Source organism: Dendrobates tinctorius, unplaced genomic scaffold (assembly GCF_039654945.1).
Source record: "Dendrobates tinctorius isolate UK_male_01 unplaced genomic scaffold, ASM3965494v1 ptg000035l, whole genome shotgun sequence".
Lineage (NCBI taxonomy): Eukaryota > Metazoa > Chordata > Amphibia > Anura > Dendrobatidae > Dendrobates > Dendrobates tinctorius.
The window spans coordinates 58,805,115-58,829,524 of NW_027361703.1; the positions used below are offsets into that span (position 1 = coordinate 58,805,115).

The following is a 24,410-nucleotide window of genomic DNA, read 5'->3' on the forward strand; positions in this document are numbered from 1 at the left end:
GCACCTCTTATGGAGGAGCGGTGTCTCAGTAGTCCCTTGACTATCTTGAATGGTCTGCTGCTTTTTTCTTGGTAGCCGGGATATTCTGTCTCTTGAATCCAGAAGGACTCCCAGGAAGATCTTCCTGCTTTCTGGTTTTAGGTCTGACTTCTGGTCATTGATCAGCCAGCCGAGATACTCCAGTGTTCTGATCGTTCGGCTTCTGTCCTGGATGAGCCTTTCTTCTGATCCTGCGACTAGGAGAAAGTCGTCTAGATACGGTATTATAATGACTCCCTGCTTTCTCAGGTAGGCTACCACCTCCGCTACCAGCTTTGTAAATATTCGGGGGGCCGAAGCCAGCCCGAACGGAAGGCACTGGAACTGGAAGTGGCAGGTCCGGGATGGTAGACTGATTGCGAATCTTAATAGGCTTTGAGATGCGGGATGGATGGGGACCTGATAGTATGCACTCTTCAGGTCCAGAGTACACATGACAGCATCCCTGTCTATAAGTTGAATCGCTGAGCGTATTGATTCCATTCGAAACCTTTTGTATACCACCCAGGCATTTAGGGGTTTTAAGTTTATAATTGTTCTGGCCTCGCCAGATGGTTTTGTAATGGAGAATAGGGAAGAGTAATGACCTTTTCCCCTCTCCTGCTGCGGAACTGGCACTATGACCTCTGACCGGAGCAGGTCCTGTAGGTCTGCCCACATGGTAGAGTCTTCCGGGACTACGGTGGGGGCAATGTATCTGTCGGGGGGGAGGGGAATAACATTGTATGCTGTACCCTTCTGTGATGGTTCTGAGGACCCACCGGTTCTGGGTTACCTGGCGCCACCTTGCTGCGAATCGTCGCAGTCTTCCCCCGACACCTATGGCGTCATTGCCTTCTAGACCTGGAGGATGACGCGAAAAGAGGGGCCTTGCTTCTCCCCCCTTGGCTCTGAGTGTTTCTAAAGGAGCCCCTGTTGGATCTACCCTGGCTCCTAAAATCGGTCTGTCTCCTGAAAAAGGACCCTCTACAAAAGGACTGGGGACGCTTGGGTTTTTCTTCTGGAAACCCCTTGTTTTTGTCAGACACCTGCTCTAGGATGCTATCTAGAGCTGGCCCGAACACCCTTGAGCCTGAAAAGGGGATGGAGCAAAGCTTTGCCTTTGAAGCGTTATCCCCAGACCAAGACTTCAGCCAAACCGCTCGCCTAGCTGCGTTGGAAAGGGAGCTGTTCCTGGCTGTGAATCTTACGGATTCGGCCGATGTATCTGAAAGGAACGCAGTGACTGATTTCATCAGAGGGAGGGAAGCTAGGATCTCAGATCTAGGGGTCTTGTTGGATAAATGCTCTTCCAACTGCCCCACCCATAGGAACATGGACCTGGCCACTGAGGTGGCTGCTATGTTAACCTTAGTAAGGGCAGCTGCCGATTCCCATGTTCTCTTTAACAGAATATCCGCCTTCCGGTCCATCGAGTCTCTGAGACTTGATGAGTCCTCGAAGGGGATGGCGGTTTTTTTGGTCACCCTAGCTACAGGAACATCGATTTTAGGAATTTCCTCCCACAATCGTGTTTCCTCTGGGTCAAAGGGCAGTCGGCTCTTAAAGTCCCGAGACAGTACAAGTCGCCGTTCTGCCTCTTTCCATTCTTCTAAGACCATTGTCTTAATGTGTTCGCTTACGGGGAACACAGTTTGTTTCCGAGCGACCAGTCCCCCAAACATCAGGTCCTGTCGGGACTGCGGTTTTGGAACATCCTCTATCTGCATGGTGTTCCTTACCGCCTGCACCAAGTCCTCGGTGTCCTCTAACTTAAACAGGTATTTCCTGCCTTGGTCCCTCCTGTCAGTCGGGATCTCCCCCTCCTCGGGATCCGAGTCCCAGGGGTCTGACACTTCAGGCGAACTTGTCTCCGAGGCTAGCTCCATCTCCCACCTCGGCCGCTTCCGGCTTGGCCCCGGACTAGGGGACTGCTGCCGTGAGAGACTGGATCTGGAGGCCTGTACTTCCTCCCGAATCAAGGATCGCATCTCGGCCAGGAGGGACGGCTGCTCGTCTCTTACGACCCTTGAAGTGCAGGGTCCGCAGAGTGTCTTGGTATAGTTGTCTGGCAGCTTTACCCTGCAAACCGGGCATCTGACAGACTTAGATGTGGCCTTTACCAAGTCCTTAACCTCTGTCGGGGGGAGGGGGGGGGGCTGGGGTACCCTTCTCCTGTACGATACAGAACAGGGATAGTCGGGTCAGTAGTCCTGGGCTGCGGGGAAGGCCGTGTGGGGGTTGGATTGCGCCAGGCGCACTTACCCCTCTGTCGGCTGGCGCCTCTGGGTCCATACCACTGAAGCAGCTGTTGCCTGCGGTGAGCTGCTAGCGTGCAGTGAACTACTGGTCTGCGGTGAGCTGCTGGCGTGCGGTGAGAGCTGCTGCTGCGGCGAGCTGCTGACATGCCCAGGCTGCTGGCGCGCAGTTTTCAAATCGGCGCGTGACATCGCCGCGCGCCGGCCACTTCCGCTTCCTGTTCTGAAGCCCCGCCCACCGAGCGTCTTGCAATGGCGGCGCCCATTGCGGGGACCCGGCTCCAGCTGCCCCGGGATCTCTCTCGCCGGCGCCCACACCGCCGGCTGCGTGTGGGGCAAGCGCTTCCAGCCGCAACCGCCGTGCGGTCTGTATGTCGCGCCGGCATCGCTCGCTGCCTGCGGGGACCCGGGCGACTGCCGCGCGGCCTGGAGCCGAGAGCCTCCCACAGGGAGGAGCGGCTTCCTCCAGGAGCGACGTCCTGCTCCTGGCTTTGGGGCAGAGGAACTCCCCACCGGGAAGTGTCGGCCCTGGGCATCCTGACAGGGGGAAGGATTGGACCGGCCGCCCGATCCCCCTGCGCCCTCAGGTAATCTTCCTGCTCCTCTCGTATGTCCCTCCGTGCAGGGACAGGAAAGACACTGAGGGAAAGGGGTGGGACGGGGCCTTTTAACCTCTCGTGTGCTTTCCTGTCCCTGTAAGGAGGAGGACGTCCTCCATGGTGCTGTCAGGTGGACGTCCTGGAAAAACAAACTAAAATATCAAGCATACAGAGACAACATATACTGGACTATTGTTTTATGCAGTTTATTGAAAGTTTAGAAATGCTTTAAGAAGTACTTACCATATATACTCGAGTATAAGCCGACCCGAGTATAAGCTGAGGCCCCTAATTTTGCTACAAAAAAAAAAAAAAAACTGGGAAAACTTATTGACTCGAGTATATGCCTAGGGTGGGAAATGAAGCAGCTACTGGTAAATTTCAAAAATAAAAATAGATACGAAAAGTAAAATTAATTGAGACATCAGTAGGGCCCATATAATGCTCCATAAAGTCCATGATGGGCCCATATAATGCTCCATGAAGTTCATGATGGGCCCCATATGATGTTCCATACAAAAATATGCCCCATATAATGCTGCACAGTAGTTAATGGTGGCCCCATAAGATGCTCCATAATAAAACATGCCCCATATAATGCTGCACAGTAGTTAATGGTGGCCCCATAACATACTCCATAATAAAATATGCCCCATATAATGCTGCACAGTAGTTAATGGTGGCCCCATAACATGCTCATATATTGCACGAGTGATAGGATTTAATCCTATCATGTTGCTGCAATTTAAAAAAAAAAAAAAAAAAAAAAAAAAAAAAATATTTACATACTCACCTCCGTCACTGACCGTTGCCGGCTCTCTGCAGTGACTGTTCAGGCAGAGAGCACGCACTAACTACGTCATCGCACCCCTCTGACGTGAACGTCACAGCCAGAGGACCCGCCAGACAAAGCGCAGTGGTGGAATGCGTGAATACTGCAAGTGCCGGGGGCCTGAGCTAGCAGTGACACCGGCACCTGACCCCCATATCGTGCCGGTGTCCCCGCCTGCTCAGGACCCCGGCACTTGTCCCGCTGCCAACGCCGACCCTGTCAGCAGCCAACGGGACACTGACAGAGGCTGCAGGGAAGCGCGGACATGTTCCGGAGACCTCCAACCTGCATCGGTGAACAGATAAGTGGCAAGTGTAAGTGTCTGTGGCTTCACTACTTTTGAACATAAACTGCAGCACAGATTCATCTCAGCTAAATGTCTAGACTTAGATCAGGAATAGGACAGACATTTATAGGACATTTCATAACTATCCCCAAATTCTTGTGAAAAAAAATATTCCCCACAAACTGCATTCAACTACTGTACCCAATTTATTATCTTAGGAAGTCGGAGCCGGTCCATTTTATACCGACTCCAACTCAGACTCCACAGTCCTGCTTTGCATCAGAGTCCACATGAAAGACTGGGACACTACTTTGGATGTACTTATACGTCCAAGGTCGTGAAGAGGGTAAGTGTTTGTAATTGGACTTGTGCCGTTTCCCGAAAATCCTGAACAAAGAGCTGGTGGATGAGATGCTCATGTGCTACCACAAGCTTGGGGTACACGTCTCTGAAAATACACTTTCTCCATTCCAACCTTGACTACCCAGAGAACTGTTGAGCCATCAAAGATGAACATGGTGAGATTTTATCAGGACATTGCTGCTACTGAGAAGAGCTATAAAAGGGAAATTGAGCCCTGCAATGTTAGGAGACTACTGCTGGACAATCAAGAGAGACGATATACTACAAACAGTAGCCAAGAGAAAGCACCCAACATAAAATTGCAATAAATGTAGTTATGTACAGTGCTTTGGCCCAAGAAATGATAGTTTGCCATAAAAGTTCCCAATAAACGTGTGGAATGTTTTTTTGTAAATTTTACCTTATAACCATGAATTTCCCCACATCTCACATTAATATTCCCCACATCTCACATTTTAAAAGTCAATATTCTGCTCCCTTATAGTCATAGAAGTGTAGATTTTAATGCATTTAGAAAGAATTCAGGAAAATTTGTCGAACAGTGTAATTGGCCAGCGTGTATGCACCTCTACATGGACAACATGCGAGTTAGCTCTCCATCAGGGCAGTTTCACACGTCAGTGTCTCCGGTACGATTAGTGACAGTTTTCTCACATACCGGAGACACTGACACACGTAGACACATTCGAATGAATGTGTCTATGCAGATGTCAGCGTGTTTTCACGGACCGTGTGTCTGTCTGCAAAACACGCTGACATGTCGGTTTTTGTGCAACAGCACGGATCACACGGACCCATACAAGTCAATGGGTCCGTGTAAACACGTACCGCACACGGATGCTGTCCGTGTGCGTTTTTAAAAGTCAAAGGGTTAACATTGAAAATAATTTTTCAAAAACACGGACAGCACACGGATGGTACACACGGACATACGGATGTCATACGTATGCACACGGATAGCTCCGGTACCGGAATTATCTGGACGTGTGAAACTGCCCTAAGAAGGAGGAGAGCCGAGTTGCACCGGAATTTGGTAATTGTGAGAATTAAATCATTATAAGGCTAACACGTGATTTAAAAAGATGTTGTTTTCTGAACCTGAGCACAGTCTAGGGGAAGAACTTTAGTGTCACTAATTAGGGTATGTTCCCACGGTCAGTAAACGTTGCAGGTTGGACGCTGCGTACATCCGCTGCATCCAACCTGTAGCAGCCAGATGTTACAGTATAGCGGATGGGATTTCAAGAAATGCCATGTCCACTGTGCGTGCTCTGACACCCCTGGCTTCCCTGCAGAGATGGGCATGCAGAGTGTCTTTCCAGACCGCAGCATATCTATTTATCTTGCGGAGACGTGAGCCCCCCGCAAGATAAATCTCACCAGTACAATGTATTGGACACGGTGAATCCATACAGTTCAATGAACACATGCGGAATCACCTGCCTCCGACAGCGTTTTGGCCACAGCGGACATGTGCTGCGTACAAAGCGCTGCCTAATATTGAACATGTGCACATTCCCTTAGGGTCCCATTACACTAAACGATGCCCCAGCGATCCCGACCACACTACGACCTGGTCAGGATCGCTCGTACGTCGCTACATGATCGCTGGAGAGCTGCTAAACAGACAGACTCACCAGCGATCAGGACCAGCAAGGACGCTGGTATCCAGGGTAAATAGCGGGTAACTAAGCGCGCGCGCCGCTTAGATACCCGCTGTTTACCCTGGATACCATCGTGCTCGCGCTGGGAGCTGGGATCCAGGGTAAACAGCGGGTAACTAAGCACCGCGCGCACTTAGTTACCCGCTGTTTACCCTGGATGCCAGCTCCCAGCGTCTGCTTACAGCGCTGGGAGCTCACTGATCGTTGGTCTCCCGCTGCCACACGCGATGCGTGCTGGCCAGCGGGAGACCAACGTTCAAAAAATGGCCCAGGACATTCCTGCACGCTGATGTGTGCCACACACAGAGAGATCGCTGATGCGTCACAAAATTGGTGACGCATCCACGATCTCGCTTAGTGTGAAATACCCCTTAGATGCATCACCTCAAAAGTCAATATTGACCCTTACCAGGCTTCAAATCTGGCCTCACATCTTGTTCTCACCCACTGTCACACTGTGTAATCCATCCACCTGGTGACCAGGATAGAAAAACTACATTTAATGAGTTATTAGCCTCTCAATCCAAGTTCTATTGCACATCACCTTCAGCACGTTGATAGAATGTACACTTGAGGAACAAAGTGATTATCTAACCTCTCTATATACAACTTAGAACTATTTTAAAAGGGAACCTGTCACCCATTTTAGCCTAGGTCCGGGGGTCTGGCACCTCCCATCGTCTTGCATCGCACTTCTCTGCCCTGTTGATGACAAAGCAAAGTACTGCAGTACGCAGGCGCCAGGAAGTGTCAGAGAGGCCCAGCGCCTGGGAACTGCAGGAATCTGCTCTGCCCTCATCAGGGCAGAGAAATACGCCTGCGCAGAAGTGCGATGCTGGGGAGCGAGGAAGCAAGCAGGAGAGCGGCGTCACAAGAAGATGGAAGGCCCCAGACCTGCGACACCCAACGGAGCGGACCGCCCCGCAGGTGACTATAATAAGACTTATTTTTCTTATCTTTCAGGTCGGATCAGGGGCTTATCTACAGCATTATAGAATGCTGTAGATAAGCCCTAAAAGGTAGTGGCCGCATCTTATAGCCACCAAAAGAGGTGACAGGAGCACTTTACTTTACAGTAAAGAAACAAGGGCAGTGTAGCCAGTAAGCCAAACCTGACTCCTCAGCACTGCCCCCTACTGAGCACGTACATAAAGCGCAGCACAGATTCATCTCAACCAGAAGCCGAGATCCTTAGACCTGGAACAGAACATTTCATAACTTTAACAAATTATGAAAACGTTAACCGCACATCCAGCATTGTACTACTGTACCCAAAAGTATTATATATTTTAGGAGTTGGTCCATTTTATACCGACTCCATACCCCTGAGAAAGAAAGCTACTTTGCAAGTATCCATGAGGAAGCTTGCTAGGTGGTTTTAATAGCTACCAGCAAAGTTGTGGATGTTATTCTGTACAGATTAGTATTTTTCACAATGGAACCCTATGGGCAGCATATGCTACTGAAAGGAGGTAGGTATACATCAAGAAATCGCTAAATACTCCATCAACACTGCATATTATAGGGAAACTGTCAGCAGAATTGTGCACAGTAACCGACAGACAATGTCAGGTCGGCGCCGTTATACTGATTAAAAGGATACATTGGTTGATGATATCCATCTTGTGGTTGTTTAAGGATATGTGCACACGTAAGCGTTATTTTCGCATTTAAGTGTTTTTACCGTCAAATAACGCTTTGGGATGCTTGTAAGCATTTTTCATTTTAATGAATTCTGCACTTTTTGTGCATATTGATACGCAGCATGCTCATTAATTTTGCAGAAAAATCCGCATTTCGAACTATTTTCTCTATGAGACTGGGGACGCTCCGGAAAAAAACGTATAAAAAAACGCACGTTTTCTGGGAAGGAGTACGGTTTCTAGTCAGGAGTTTTCTGCATACGTGTGCACATACCCTAACCCCCAAAAGGCATTTTCTTTTTTGCGTTTCCGTTTTTCATTCCCCTTATTCCCAGAGCCACAACTTTTTTTTTTTTTTTTTTCCCCTCAGTCAATATGGCCATGTGAGGGCTTGCATTTTGCGGGACAAGTTGTACTTTTAATGACACCATTGGTTTTAACATAGTGTACTGGAAAACGGGAAAAAAAATTCCAAGTGCAGTGAAATTGCAAAAAATAGTGAAATCCAAGTTTTTTGTTTTGCTTTTTGACCATGTTCGCCAAATGCTAAAACTGACCTGCCATTATGATTCTCCAGGTCATTACGAGTTCATAGACACAAACATGTCTAGGTTTTTTTTTTTGTTTTTTTTTATAAACTATGTAGTGAAAAAAATATCAAACTTAGATTAACCCCTTCACCCCCAAGGATGGTTTGCACGTTCATGACCGGGCCAATTTTTACAATTCTGACCACTGTACCTTTATGAGGTCATAACTCTGGAACGCTTCCATGGATCCCGGTGATTCTGACATTGTTTTCTCATGACATATTGTACTTCATGTTAGTAGTAAAATTTCATTCAAATAACTTGCGTTTATTTGTGAGAAAAACGGAAATTTGGCGAAAATTTCGCAATTTTCCAACTTTGAATTTTTATGCCCTTAAATCACAGAGATACGGCACACAAAAAACTTGATAACTAACATTTCCCACATGTTTACTTTACATCAGCACAATTTTGGAACAAAAATTTTTTTTTGTTAGGAAGTTATAAGGGTTAAAAGTTGACCAGCGATTTCTCATTTTTACAACACCATTTTATTTTTAGGACCACATCACATTTGAAGCCACTTTGAGGGGTCTATATGATAGAAAATACCCAAAAGTGACACCATTCTAAAAACTGCACCCCTTAAGGTGCTCAAAACCACATTCAAGAAGTTTATTAACCCTTTAGGTGCGTCACAGGAATTTTTTTGAATATTTAAAAAAAAAAAAAAAATGGACATTAACTTTTTTTCACCAAAAAAATACTTCAGGTTCAATTTTTTTTATTTTACCAAGGGTAACAGGAGAAATTGGACTGCAAAAGTTATTGTGCAATTTGTCCTGAGTATGCTGATACCTGATATGTGGGGGGAAACGACTGTTTCGGCGCATGGCAGAGCTCAGAATGGAAGGAGCGCCGTTTGACTTTTTCAATGCAAAATTGGCTGGAATTCAGATCGGACGCCATGTCACATTTGGAGAGTCCCTGATGTACCTAAACAGTGGAAACCCCCTTACTAGTGACCCCATTTTGGAAACTAGACCCCCCATGGAACTTATCTAGATATGTGGTGAGAACTTTTAACCCACAAGGGCTTTACAGAAGTTTATAACGTACAGCTGTACAATTAAAAAAAATCATTTTTTCCACAAAAATGATCTTTTCACCCCAATTTTTATTTTCCCAAGGGTAACAGGACCCTAAAAGTTATTGTGCAATTTGTCCTGAGTACGCTGATACCCCACATGTGGGGGTAAACCACTATTTGGGCGCATGGCAGAGCTCGGGAGGGAAGCAGCGCCATTTGACGTTTTTGGCTGGAATTGAGATAGGACATCATGTCGCGATTGGAAAACCCCCGATGTACCAAAACAGTGGAAATCCCCCACAAATAACACCATTTTGGAATCTAGACCCCCTAAGGAACTTACCTAGATGTGTGGTGAGCACTTTGAACCCCCCCAGTGCTTCACAGAAGTTTATAATGCCCGGGCGTGAAAATAAATTCGTATTTTTTCCACAAACATGATCTTTTAGTCACCATTTTTTTATTTTCCCAAGGGTACCAGGAGAAATTGGACCCCAAAAGTTGTTGTCCAATTTGTCCTGAGTATGCTGATACCCCATATGTGGGAGAATACTACTGTATGGGCACACGTCGGGGCTCGGAAGGGAAGTAGTGACGTTTTGGAATGCAGACTTTGATGGAATGGTCTGCGGGTGTCATGTTGCCTTTGGAGAGCCCCTAACGTACCTAAACAGTGGAAACCCCCCACAAATGACCCCATTTTGGAAACGAGACACCCTAAGGAACTTATCTAGATGTGTGGTGAGCACTTTGAACCCCCAAGTGCTTCACAGAAGTACGCTCGGACGTGAAAATAAAAAAAATCATTTTTTTCCACAAAAATGATATTTTTGCCCCCAATTTTTTATTTTCCTAAGGCTAACAGGAGAAATTGGACCCCAAAAATTGTTTTGCAATTTGACCTGAGTAGGCCGATACCCTACATGTGGGGGTAAAAACAGGATTTTTTGGGTTGCTTACCGTAAAATCTGTTTCTCGGAGCCTTCATTGGGGGACACAGAGACCATGGGTGTATGCTGCTGCCACTATGCACAAAAAAAGGTTAGCCCCTCCTCCGCCGTATACACCCCACCGACCGGCAGGAAGTTCCTCAGTTAGTGAGAAAGCAGTAGGAGAAGTAACAGAATAGATTGTGAACAGAACAAACAACTCAACTGTAACAAACCGACAAACATAAGAACAGGAGTTGTAGAACATGGGAGGGTGCTGTGTCCCCCAATGAAGGCTCCGAGAAACAGATTTTACGGTAAGCAACCCAAAAAATCCTGTTTTCTCGTTCGCCTTATTGGGGGACACAGACCATGGGACGTCCCAAAGCAGTCCCTGGGGTGGGAAACAAACTTCCATCAGGCCAGTGCACTCGCCACCGCAGCCTGCAGAATCCTTCTACCTAGGCTGGCGCCCGCCGAAGCGTAGGTGTGGACCCTGTAGAATTTCACAAAGGTGTGAACCGATGACCACGTTGCAGCCTTGCAAAGCTGCAGCGCGGAAGCTATGTGGCGCACCGCCCAGGAGGCACCCACCGCCCGGGTAGAGTGCGCTCTGACCCCTGGAGGGGCCACTCGATGCTTGACCCGGTATGCCTCCAAAATTGCCGATCTGATCCAGCGCGCAATAGTGGCCTTTGAGGCTGGGTGACCTTTCCTCGCCCTGTCAGGAATGATGAACAGAGAGTCTGACTTCCGCAAGGAAGTCGTCCGGGCTAGATAGACTCTCAATGCCCCGACTAGGTCCAGGTTGTTCAAGGACCACTCCCGAGGGTGAGCTGGGCTCGGGCAGAAGGATGGCAGAACAATGTCCTCATTGAGGTGAAACGAAGATACCACCTTCGGAAGAAAAGAGGGCGGAGGCCGCAGAACTACCTTGTCCTGATGAAGGACCAAAAAAGGAGAGCGGCAAGAAAGTGCTGCTAATTCCGACACACGTCGGATGGAGGTAATGGCCACCAGAAAGGAGGACCCTGCAGAACCTGAAGAACCAAATTAAGATCCCAAGGATCCACGGGCGCTCGGTACGGAGGAACCGTGTGAGCCACACCCTGGAGGAAGGTTTTGACCTGGGGCCGGGAGGCCAGAGTTTTCTGAAATAAAATGGACAGTGCCGAAACTTGACCCTTCAAGGAACTGAGAGCAAGCCCCGCATCCAGCCCTGCCTGCAGAAATGCCAGAATAGAAGGGAGCGAAAAAACCAAGGGCGCGATGTCATTGGTCTCACACCAGGAGAAATAGGCTTTCCAAGTACGGTAATAGACCTTCAAAGAAGAAGGCTTTCTGGCGCGGATCATGGTATGAATTACCCGATCAGAGAATCCTGCCCGTCTCAAAACCTCAGTCTCAACAGCCACGCCATTAAATTGAGCGACCGAGAATTGGGGTGGCAAATCGGGCCTTGAGACAGCAGATCTGCCCTGTCGGGAAGCTTCCAGGGGGCGTCCGCGAGAAGGTTGACAATGTCCGCGAACCAAGACTTTCTGGGCCAATTCGGGGCGAAGAGGATGACTGGAATCCCCTCTGCCTTGATTTTCTTCAACAACTTTGGAAGAAGAGGCAGAGGAGGGAACAGGTAGGGGAGCTCGAACTGTGACCAAGGGACGGCCAGAGCTTCGGCGCCCACTGCCAGAGGGTCCCAAGACCTGGACACGAATTGTGGGACTTTCCTGTTGAGGCGAGATGCCATGAGGTCTACATCCGGAGTTCCCCACCGACGGCAGAGCAGATGAAACACCTCCGGATGTAGGGACCATTCCCCTGCCGCGAGACCCTCGCGGCTGAGGAAATCGGCGGCCCAGTTGTCCACGCCGGGAATGTGAACCGCGGAAATCGTTGGAACAAAGGTCTCTGCCCATTGAAGAATTCTGGACACTTCCGCCAGAGCTGAGACACTCCGTGTCCCCCCTTGGCGGTTGATATACGCCACCGCTGTGGCATTGTCTGTCTGAATCCTGACAGGCAGGCCCTTGAGGCGCCTTTCCCAGTGGACGAGAGCTAGATGGATCGCTCGTATCTCTAGGACATTGATCTGCAGAGCTGATTCCTGAGTCGACCATCGACCCTGAACAGTGTGATTGCGGAACACTGCACCCCAGCCGATGAGGCTGGCGTCCGTAGTGACAATCTGCCAGTGAACGGGAAGAAAAGACCGCCCCAAGAGAATGAGGGGAGACATCAACCACCAGTTGAGAGACCACTTGATCCGGCATGAAAGGCGAACCGGACGATCCAAAGACAGAGCCGACCTGTTCCACCTGGACAAAATGGCCTGCTGGAGTGGCCTGGCGTGAAATGCCTCTATCGCCGCCACCATCTTCCCCAGGACCCTCATGGCTGTCCTGAGGGATGGAAATCGTGTGATCTGTAATGATCGCACGCCCTGCTGCAGGGAAAGGATCTTGTCTTGTGGGAGAAATACCCTTGACCGACGAGTGTCGAACAGAAGGCCCAGAAACACAAGGCGTTGAGTAGGGACCAGACAGGACTTTGTCCGGTTGACGATCCACCCAAAACTGGACAGGGTGTCTAGAACGATCGCCACACTTAGGCGGGCCTGTTGAAAGGAGGGAGCCTTGATCAGGATATCGTCGAGGTACAGAAAAAGAACGAGACCTCTGATCCTCAACAAGGCCATCAACGCCGCCATAATCTTCGTGAAGACTCTGGGAGCGGTGGCGAGCCCGAAAGGAAGCGCGACGAACTGGTAATGTTCGTGGTGAATCGCAAACCGCAGGAACTTCTGATGTCCGGGAAATATGGGCACATGTAGATAGGCATCTTGGATGTCTATGGAACCCATGAATTCCTGCTCCTCCATGGAAGCAATTACCGAGCGTACTGACTCCATCCGGAAGTGGCGAAGGCGAACTCTCTTGTTGAGTAACTTGAGATCCAAGATGGGCCGAACTGCCCCGTCCTTTTTCGGCACCACAAACAGGTTTGAATAAAACCCTGTGAAGCGTTCCGATTCGGGAACGGGCACAATCACCCCGGAACTGAGAAGAGAGGCGATGGCCGAACCGAACCCCGGGACCAAGGCCGGATCCCTCGGCGGACGGGATTGGAAGAAGCGATCCCGTGGAAGAGAAATGAACTATTTTGTATCCTGTTGATACAACCTCTCTGACCCAAGTGTCCTCTACTGAGGCGAGCCAGACGTCGCTGAAGAAAAGAAGTCGACCTCCCAATTGGAAGGGACCCACGGGAGACCGATGGTAGTCATGCGGATGTAGACCGTCCAGGTCTAGATCTGGACGGTCTTCCCTGGGAAGAGTGGGACCGCCAGGACGGAGTGGGCCTGAAGGAAACTTTCTTTCCTGACGTGCCTGTGGCCTTTGCTGGTTGGAAGGGTTTTCCGCCGTATTGAAACGGCGGAAAGTCCGAAAGGGACGAAACTGACGCCTTGGAGGAGGTCTGCGAGGCAAAAGGCAGATTGGTCAGAGACTTTTTAGAGGACAAGTCCGCCTGCCAGGCCTTGAGCCAAATTGTACGTCGGATTGCCACGATGTTACTTGACGCCTGAACTGCGCAAGATGCGGCATCCAAGGAGGCAGAAAGCAGATAATCCCCCACATGGGAAATCTGATTGGCGAGATCGGCCAAATGCTCTGGTCGTGCCTTATCCAGAATGCCCTGCCGAAGGTCGTCTGCCCAAGTGGATATGGCCTTTGCTGCCCAAGAAGAAGCAAAGACTGGACATACCGCTGCTGATGCCGCTTCGAAGGCAGATTTTGCTAGAGATTCTATGATCCTATCATTAGAATCTTTTAGAGACGCCACACCTGACAGCGGAAGGACGGTATTATTAGAAAGTCTGGACACTGGAGGGTCCACCGAGGGAGAAGCGGCCCAGTTGTCCGTGAGCTCTTTAGCAAACGGGTACAGCACGCCGAGACGCTTTCCTCTTTGAAAGCGTCTGGTCGGATCTTCTCTCTCCTTTGTAAAAATCTTTCCAAACTCAGAATGGAAGGGAAACACCCTGGATGGTGTTTCCGCCCGTCTGAACGAAACCTCCTGATCTGGGGATTTCGCAGGGGCGTCAGCGATGTCGAAGGTATGGTGAATCGCGGCAATGAGGTTTTACACCGTAACCTTCATGTTTGCATCCTGGTCCGAATCCAGCTCTAAGACCCCTTCCGATTCCGAAAGCGCTTCGCCTGACTCGGGAGAGGAGGCCCGAGAGGGAGACTGCTGGGGACTATGGGGTGAGGTAGGACGAGGGGAGGACTCCGCCTGGAGGTCCTGCCTGGGCCTCTTGCGACTGCCGCTGGCTGGCTCAGATGGGACGTCCTGAGACGTGCTGGGTCCCGCCGAAGCTCCCAAGGGCAACTTGTCCAGAACGGCTACTAGGGACTGAGACACCTTGGTGAGGTCTGCCACTGACTGTGATAGAGAGGAGGCCCAGCCCGGCATGGGGGGCTCACTCACCACTGGGGCTATGGATGGCTCCTGAGCGGCGTCGGGCTGGATTGGATTGCTACAGTCCAGGCAGAGGGGAGTGGACTGACCTGAGGGAAGTTTGCGATTGCAAGAAGAGCACACAAAGTACTTGACTAAGGTGCCAGAGGAGGCAGGGGGACGAGCGCGGTCAGACTTTGAATTAGACATACTGACGGACAGTCACTGAAGCCTTGCCGGAAGGTTGGGGGACAGGAGGCAGAGGAGGGTGTCAGTCTGCAGTATGCAGAGCTACTCACGGTCCGGTGTCCTATCGCAGCTTCCAATAAATGGAGATGCACGGTTCGTCCGGCTTGCAGGGGCACGGCTGAGGGAACAACGTCCGGCTGACAGGCTGCGAAAATGGCGGCAGCCAGAGAGGAGCCGAGCAGGAAGCGCGCGCTTTCCTGCAGATGCAGAGGAGGGAGGTAGGCGGGGCTAGGCGCCGATGATAAAAATGGTGCCGCCCGCTAAGATGGTAGGGTGGGAGGGACGGCGCCGCCTCCGGGACGCTCAACCTGAGGGGAGAAGGCTGTGGGCGGGCTTAGAGCGGGCAGGAGGGAAGCCCGCCCGAGAATGGAGGCGGGGGGCGTGGCCGCAACGCCGGACAAGGCCCCAGATGAAGACGGGGCCTGGATTAGAAGAGGCGGCCGCCTGTCAGCACAGGGCGGCGCGGAGGCGTCGCAGAACCGCCGCGGTGGCCGCTACTGAGGACAGCTAGGACCCGGCAGGGGGGGGGGGTCTGGGAAGAGCTGTCCAATAACCAGCCAGGGCCTAAATAGCTGCATCGGCCGCCTGGAGGCGACGCAGAGGCGCCGCAGCACTGTCACAGCGACCGCTGCCGAAGAATCCATGGAGTGGCCTGGCGTGGAACCCGCAGGGGAGAATGGGACTCAGGTCTCATACTTATCCTCCTGATCCGTTTCATCCAGCGTACTGTTTCAAGGAGAGTATCCTGCGCCTCAACCGACCGACCGGCTCTGGTAGGCGAGTGGGTGGGAGACAGGGAGCGAGGACCATCTAGAACGCCACATCCATGTTAGGGGTCTTGGTCCTGCTGTAGACTTATGAGGATACGGGGTGGCAGTACACGCCGTACTCAGTCTCTTTGTGGGACTACAGAGGTGACTATTCACACTGTATCCCTCCGGAAAAACCTGAAAAGAAACGACGCACATCGAGGTAGATATGGGTCTAATCAAAGACCCGTGTCCACCTCCTACTGACACTAAGCTAAACTGAGGAACTTCCTGCCGGTCGGTGGGGTGTATACGGCGGAGGAGGGGCTAACCTTTTTTTGTGCATAGTGTCAGCCTCCTAGTGGCAGCAGCATACACCCATGGTCTCTGTGTCCCCCAATAAGGCGAACGAGAAACACTGTTTGGGCGCATGGCAGAGCTTGGAAGGGAAGGAGCACCATTTGACTTTTTCAACTCAGAATTGGCTGGAATTGAGATCAGACGCCATGTTGCATTTGGAGAGCCCCTGATGTGCCCAAACAGTGGAAACCCCCAATTCTAACTCCAACCCGAACCCCAACACACCCCTAACCCTAATCTCAGCCCTAACCCTAGCCCTACCCTAATGGAAAAAAATACATTTTTTTTATTTTATTATTTTTCTTTAACTAAGGGGGTGATAACGGGGGGTTTGATTTACTATTTATGGTGGGTTTTATGTCTGGCAGCTGTCGCACGCTAAAAGACGCTTTTTATTGTAAAAATAGTTTTTGCATCACCACATATTGAGAGCTATAATTTTTCCGTATTTTGACCCACCGAGTCATGTGAGGTCTTATTTTTTGCGGGACGAGTTGACGTTTTTATTGGTACCATTTTCGGGCACGTGACATTTTTTGATCGCTTTTTATTCCGATTTTTGGGACGCAGAATGAACAAAAACCAGCGTTTCATGAATTTCTTTTGGGTTTGGGCGTTTACACCGTTCCGCGTGCGATAAGATTGATAAAACGGTTTTATTCTTCGGGTCAGTACGGTTACAGCGATACCTCATTTAGGTCGTTTTTTATGTTTTGTCGGTTTTATGCAATGAAAACCATTTTATATAAAAAATTATTATTTTTGCATCACTTTATTCTGTGAGCTATAACTTTTTTATTTTTTCGCTGATGATGCTGTGTGACGGCTCGTTTTTTGCGGGACAATATGACGTTTTCAGCGGTACCATGGATATTTATATGCGTTTTTTTGATCGCGCGTTATTACACTTTGTTTGGCGGTATGATAAAAAATAAAAAAAGCAAAAAATAATTTAAGGGGTTCGCTAAAGGGGTTAACTAATGGGACAGTTTTACAGGGCGGGTCGTTACGGACGCGGCGATACCCAATATGTGTACTTTTATTGTTTTTTTTTTTATTTCCAAAAAATGGATTTGGGGGAATATTTTTTTTTTTTCTAATTTATTTGGCGATTTTTTTTTAATTTATTTTAACACTTTATTTTTTTTAACTTTATTAAATAGTCCCAGGTGGGACATCACTGTCCTGTGACAGATCACTGATCTGTCACATCACAGATCACTGACAGATCAGCGATCTGTCACAGGCAGTGCAGAAGGCTTCCTCATGCCTGCGCTTTGCAGGCACTGAGGAAGCCAGCTTCCTGCAGGCCCCTGAAGGCCCCCGTCGCCATCTTGGATTCGGGGGCCTGCAGGAAAGGAGCCCCCCGCAGCAGCGCTGCACATTGCGCTGCCGTGGGGGGCTCAGGGAAGCACGGAGGGAGCCCTCCCTGCCGATGCTTCCCTTTAACCCCCGGTACACCGCGATCATGTTTGATCGCGGTGTGCAAGGGGTTAACATGTCGGGGGCGGTCCGTGACCGCCCCTGACTCACCACGTGGGCGCCGCTGATCGCGGTAGACGTACTATCCCGTCCATGGGCATAGGGGCCCGCGTCCCATGGACGGGATAGTACGTCTGATGTCAGGAAGGGGGTTAAAAAAAATTTGCACCATTTTGCGATACCTGTAGCATCTCCATTTTTCGTGATCCCTGGTTGAGTGTGGGCTTATTTTTTGCGTGCCGAGCTGATGTTTTTTTAATGATACCATCTTGGTGCAGATACAATCTTTTGATCACCTGTCACTGCATTTTAATGCAATGTCGCGGTGACGACAAAAAAAAAAAAAAAAAAAAAGTAGTAACTGGCGTTTTGCCTTTTTTTCCCCTCGCTACACCGTTTAGCGATCAGGTTAATCCTCATTATTGATAGATGGGGCAATTGTGAAAGCAGCGGTACCAAATAACTGTTTGATTTAATTGTTTTATTTTGAATGGGGTGAAGGGGGGAGTTTTGAAAAAAAAATATAATATACATACACACTGTATATAATTATTATTATATTCATTCTCTAGCTAGATGGCACTGCCGGCGCATGAGCTGTAGCAGCTATCAGATCACCTATAAATACACCAATAGCTGTTACTCTGCAGGTACCATTTTAAAATGAATTTTTTTTTTTTTTAATTCTCAGGAAAACAAAGCACATTTATTAACGGCACATTAAACAGGAGATTATGCTGCACCTGCCTGCAGAAGGGGTTTTTTTTTTTTTTAAGTATGTACATATATTCGTTATGTAAACTAAAAGGCAGGTTAGTGCGGGATCAGAGACTTGTCAGCATTGTACATTAGGAATATCTAATCAGAGCCCCACATGAAGACCTTTACAGGCCGCCACAGGGCACGGGCAGATCATTAACTCAAAATTGAAAATAAAGATTAAACAACCACAAGACGGATGTCATCAACCCAGGTATTTAATCAGTATAATGGCGCCGACCTGACACTGTCTATAGGTTACTGTGCACAAGCCTGCTGACAGGTTCACTTTAACCAAGGCCCAGTAGCCAAGATTACCTCATGAGCTCTCTGTTGTTATAGTGTCAGTGTTAAAGTACGCAGCACGGTGGCCCAGTGGTTAGCACTTCAAATCCCACCAAGGACATCTGCAAGTTTGTATGTTGTCCCAGTGTTTGTGTGGGTTTCCTCCCATACTACAAAGCTACACTGATAAGAAATCTAGACTGTGAGCCCCAATGGGGACAGTGCCAATAATGTATGTAAAGCGCTGCGGAATTTTAGAAGCCATGTGAGTAAATTAAACAAGATGCCAGCTTGCTGCTAGAACAATATTGATTAATGGAATTAGACAAAAAAAAAAAAAAAAAAACTATGAAGGATATTTCAGAAAAAGCATTATGAGCAAGAACTATAACATACTCTTAGGCCAGTGTAACTTACCTGTCCAATATTAGCCGGCTTGAGTGGGCCAGGTCTTTTGTTATGTTCAGGAGTGTTTGACAGGTCGATAAGAGGCTGACATTCCGTGTCTACAGAGGACGTTTTTCTTAATTTAATATCAGCTTTATCCACCGCAATGTCAATTAAATCCTGGGGGGGGGAAAAAAAAAAAAAAAAAAAGTCGTCATTTTTGTGATCACACACAAAAACAAAAAACTTCTTAAATTGCAATCTTGCCTGTGGTGGTTTCTCAGCCACTGAATCGGTCTCTTCGCTTTGTGCTACAAGGTCAGGTCTGCTTTCAGGAGAAAAGTCTAAGGAGCATCGTACTGTAGAAGCTGCATGGTCTTCCTCAGTGGGTGAGCATGGGCTCTTGGTGACTTTGCTCAGAACCTGTTCACACTCTTCATAGCTAGAAGCAGATTTATAAAGTAATTCAGAAAGGAGTAAATGAAGCCTGTTTTAATCACTGCATCACGCTTTGGTAACAGATTTTCCACTAGAAACAGAGTTATGGCTTACCAGTGTAAAATCTGCAGCGAAAATCAGCAACCAAAGTACAAAATATACAGAAAAAAAAAAAAAAACACATGGTCTGAGCATCACGCTCTCCTATTGTTTTTTCAGACTTGTGACATTGTCATGGACAGAGTTTGTGCCAGAATTCGAATAAAAAATTGTAACAAAGTTTGCTTCCTTTTGGCAGTGTCTGCACATGGCCCTAGAGACCCTTATAGGTGCAATAAAGCGCTTACACCACGCCAATAGTATATAGTAATGTCTACTAATGTATTCTGCATTTAAGGGAAATTAAAAGCTTGAACACTCGGGTTACCACTGAAGGCGTTTCCCACAGAGTAACCAATCCTATAGTGAAGTTAGGGTGATACAACAACTCCCAATAATTAACAATAGCCGAAGAATTGCACCCGTCTGCCTAGGCTGTCCCCAGTCACGATGCAGATTTGATAACTTGTTCTTATCTAGGCTACTACAGAGAAATGAATACATTGTGACCCATTTACCCAGTAGGTGACTTTTTAGCAGATTGGATGGATGCATGGACAGCTGTTGCAGGTCTCAGAGAAGAAAGGGGTCTTGGGATAGTTCTTGGTGTCACAATCCCAGATGTTCGGCGGCTGATAGGTGTTGGTAAGGCAGACACAGGTTTTGCGCTGGGAGTAGCAGATATGCTCCTTGGTGCTATGTTGCCTGCCATGCCTTTCGCGGCTCCCAATGGTGTGCTCTGAGCAATCCCACTAAAGAAGCAGACAAACAGTTTTTGCATTTTGATTACACGTCCACAAAGGGCCAAGCAGAGCCAATACTAAGGGTACCGTTACATTTAGTGATGCACCAGCGATCCCGACAACGATATGGATCGCTGGTACATCGCTAAGTGGTCGCTAGTGAGCTGCCAAACAGGCAGATCTCACCAGCGACATAGCAGGGGTCGGGGGTCGCTACTTACCTGTCAGACGCGCCGATCCTGACATCCTTCCGCCCGCATCCATGCGTCGCTCGTCGGCACCACAGGAAGCGCCCGACAAGAAATGGTCCAGGACGTTCTCGCGCGATCAGCGATAATCAGCAGGGGAGCGGTCGGAGGCAAGTATCACATGTAGCGATATCGCTAGCAATATCGCTGCAGCATCACAAAATCAGTGACGTTACAGCGATATTGCTAGCGATATCGCTATGTGTAACGGGCCCTTAAGATGTACAGCACGTGCAGTAGAGCCCAGTGTGAACAGGTTCACATTGCTCTACCCCTCCTGCATGAGGGAACTACATCTACAGCAATCAAGTTTCAGGCTCATCTAAAGCTCCATTACAACAGAAAAAAATAGAATCATCATTACCACTGGCATCAGCTCTGGAGGCCCCTAATGGTCCTGTAGAAATGACGTCACATCTGTCACTATTACTACTGCAACCAGAGGTTAGAGTGTAACCGTTATTTTTTTACTCCATAAATCCGTAGTACACATGCAAATAAGCAACTTTATAATATATATTATCAGATAAACGGCTTCTTTCTCTGCAAGAATTGATTAGTTATCAAAATTCTCACTTCTGAGGTAAAATCTGTATTCAGTGCAGACTTTCCCATTACGGAGAGAGGAGATGGCGGCTGCGACTTATACAATTCTATGTAGCTAGAAGGGAGAGGAGATGTATTACAAAGTTGCTTATTTTCATGTGCACTATTGATTTATGACATAAAAGTTAAAATGACGGTTACTCGTTAAATGCTGAACATGCCGATGGCCATGGGAATAATGGATGCGAGGTCATGCTAGAATATTATTTTTTTTTTAAAGAAAATCTGTCACCAGGTTTTTGCTACTTGAAACAGCATAATGTAGGCGGAGAGAACAATTCCAGCAGTGTCACTTACTGGGCTTCTTCAAATCACTTATCTGGACCAGATCTTCCAGTTTTCTCAGCGATAAGCTGACGATGATATAGACAAGGGTCATAAATATGGAGGACTACATTGCTGCAGGATTTTAAGTCTCAGTAATCTCTTGCTGATAAGCATTTTATCAAAACTACAGCAAGCAGCCCAGTAAGTGACACGGATGGAATCGGGGTCTTTGTCTATACACCATGTTGCAAAAACCTGGCAAAATTCTTCAAGCACATAAATAGACAACGATATACATGGGAAATAAGAGAAAATACATTTAGTCTGCCAAAACTGCTATTACCTTCCAATTTCGCCACACGACAGTAACCGAGATGGCCTTGTGGACTTTCCCGTGGCGCGATCAGGAGACAGTACTGCATGAAAACATTATGTGAAGCAAAATGCATTATTGACCAAGGGGAGAAGAGGGGTGGGGGAATAGGAGGCATTAGATAAGCTCGTACCATCCTGCTTTTGTGTAAGCTTGAGTCGACTTGTAGGAGTAGGCATTACCCTTGCCTGGGGTTTGGCACTCGTTCCTTTTACAGCACTTTCCATTTTAATAGAGGCAGGCAATCTTTGTAAGTTGGGTGCAGATGATTGCCTCTGAATCTTGCCAGACAGAGTCTGAGGTTGGGAAACAGCCACTGAAGCAGATTTGTTACCAGCTACTTTGGATTCTGCCGCTGGCTTCAGAAGACCATTGGATAAGTCAATGTTTTTCATAGAAGACCCTATGCCACTATGAGGACGAGCAAGTGCAAGTCGGCTTGTGTTGGGCTTTAGTCTTGAACTGGTGACCGATGAGTTCATGGATGTGTTAAGAGATGCATTTAGTTTGGCTGAAAAGCATATAATCACAAAATTAGCAGCAAAGCCAAATATTGCAATGTAAGAAATGAGTAGGGGAGTCAACATGCATCATGATAAAGTGACAGCGGCGTACCATTAGCTGCAGGTGGAGACAGGGACAGACTGGAGTTCAGACTCGTGTTAGAATGGGAGGAGGAGGACGAGGAGGTATTCCTTCTAGAACTTGCTGTAGCTGAGGGAGTTTTGAACTCTACCTTGTTTAACCCAGGCTGGAGAGAAGGAAAAAAAAGACAATGGATCATACAAAATGCCATGTAGTAAGTAGATATTGCACTACAATACAAGTGTACAGGGCATCAGGGCTGTGGAGTCGGACTCCATTTTGGTGGTCTGTCATGGGAATTGAGTCGTCGGAGGTTTGGCTTACCGACTCCACAGCCCTGCAGGGCATCATCAAACAATGTTGGAGGCCACAAGAGTAACTTTTGAACAGACTTAAAGGGGTTCTCTTTCAGCTAAATTTCTCCCCATGTTGCAGTTTGCCTTTTAAAAGAAAGGGAAGGGTGAGCTGCACGTACCTTCCCAAGGTCCACCAGTGAGTCTCCGCTGCTGTTCCTGAGGTCTAGTATTCACTGCAGATCTGACATCACATCAGCCATTGAGCGCAACAGCTCCAGCGGACATTCCCATGTAGATGAAACTCCATGTTGGCCGAGCTCATCAAATCAACATGACGTCAGTGCTGCGGCCAATGCCATACACCTGCAGGAGCAGCAGCGAGACTTGGTGGTGGACCTGGGAAAGGTGGATACAGTATGAATTTATTTTAAAATATATCCCTTTCAAACACTAGTCAGTGGAGAAATTTAAATAAGACGATGCTAACCCCTTTTAAAATTGTCCACTGCCGTTTCAAGAAACACTAAGTGTCTACACCGACAACCCAATAAGTGAAGTATAGTTTCTTGGGTGAGAAGCTGCACTAAATTTATGCCACTAGGTGTCTCTTACAACTTGTGGTCCGCTGCCTGTTCAGCCTGACCTACCCAGTTATAGGGAAGCTGGACGGATTCAAGTTAATGGCGGTACTCTGCCAGCTTGTATACAGTGGGCAACAAGTCCCTGGCTACACAGAGCTCAGCAGACAGGAGTGAGCGGCTGAATGAAGAGAAAGGCTGGCTCTTATTTGCAATAAGATCTAGCTTAGCCCATGTATTCCATTTAACTCCTTGCAGTGCAAATTTCATAGTGCATTATGGGAACAAAGGCAAATGGAGAACATGGTGACAGCAATTTAAGCAAGCAGTGCTGCTAGTGGACCATGCAGCTGGGAAGGCAAAAAAGTCATAGGTCAGACAGGTACAAGTCACAGGTAACCTCCTCCTCACCTCATCTTCAATCCTGCTGTTCTGTTCATGTTTGCTATATTCGGCCTATTAAACTGATAATTTTGGCATTTAGCTACTCTAAGCGCATCATCTGAGTACCAGTTGCATTAACGGTTTGTAGAATGAAAACTTCAGTTTGTTATATTTAGCAATGTTCACAAAGAGTTGCACATGTTCACTTATTGCTATATTCAGGCATTCTTACATTCTGCACAGAAATAACTCACATGTGCTTTACTAAATATTTCCTACAACTAGAACCTGCAATATTGGTTTCATCACACAAAAGTGGACAAAATGCTGCCTCTTTTCCCATAGGCTCTTTCCGGTGCTGGTGGAGGCTGTGAGTTTGCTTTGTTGAGCATGCTGCTACTTCTATATGTCAGAGTTTTACTTTTCTTCCTAAAATAGATGGCAGAACAAGTGACTTCCCCAATTCTTCCAAAAAGTCTTTGCTTATGCAGTTTATTGGCATTCCAATCGGGGTTTATTTCACACCATAAAAAATAAAGGTATTGTAGACAGATACATCAAGAATGCTATAAAGTAAAACCATTGGCCACCAATTGGTTTTGCGATTGCTTGTGTACGTAGCTATTAGTTGTACGTAGCTATTATTTGATCTAGTGTATGAACTGCCCCTTTGGTGGCATTATAATCTCATCTGCAGCTTTGTGTCATCGCGACTTACTGCATTGTCATGGTGCATAATGCGTGCAAGAATGACCTGTGTTTTTTGGGGGAAGGTACGAAACCACTGTGGTATATCTAGTAATGTAGAACATCTTTCAGCAACAATACCTTGAGGCAGTTCAGGCTTGCTTT

At 47.9% G+C, this 24,410-nt stretch overlaps 1 protein-coding gene across 3 annotated transcripts in view; it reads right to left on the reverse strand.

Moving 5' to 3' along the window:
- Positions 1 to 24,410, reverse strand: part of GTSE1 (G2 and S-phase expressed 1) — a 64,534-nt gene that overhangs the window by 11,963 nt on the left and 28,161 nt on the right. For all 3 annotated transcript variants that reach the window (XM_073573511.1, XM_073573512.1, XM_073573510.1), the window contains 6 exons: positions 22,331 to 22,466; positions 21,849 to 22,226; positions 21,686 to 21,758; positions 19,997 to 20,230; positions 19,209 to 19,383; positions 18,972 to 19,121 (listed from right to left, as the gene is read on the reverse strand). In XM_073573511.1, coding sequence (XP_073429612.1) covers positions 18,972 to 19,121; positions 19,209 to 19,383; positions 19,997 to 20,230; positions 21,686 to 21,758; positions 21,849 to 22,226; positions 22,331 to 22,466 — 1,146 coding nt within the window. The remainder of the gene's footprint in view (positions 1 to 18,971; positions 19,122 to 19,208; positions 19,384 to 19,996; positions 20,231 to 21,685; positions 21,759 to 21,848; positions 22,227 to 22,330; positions 22,467 to 24,410) is intronic.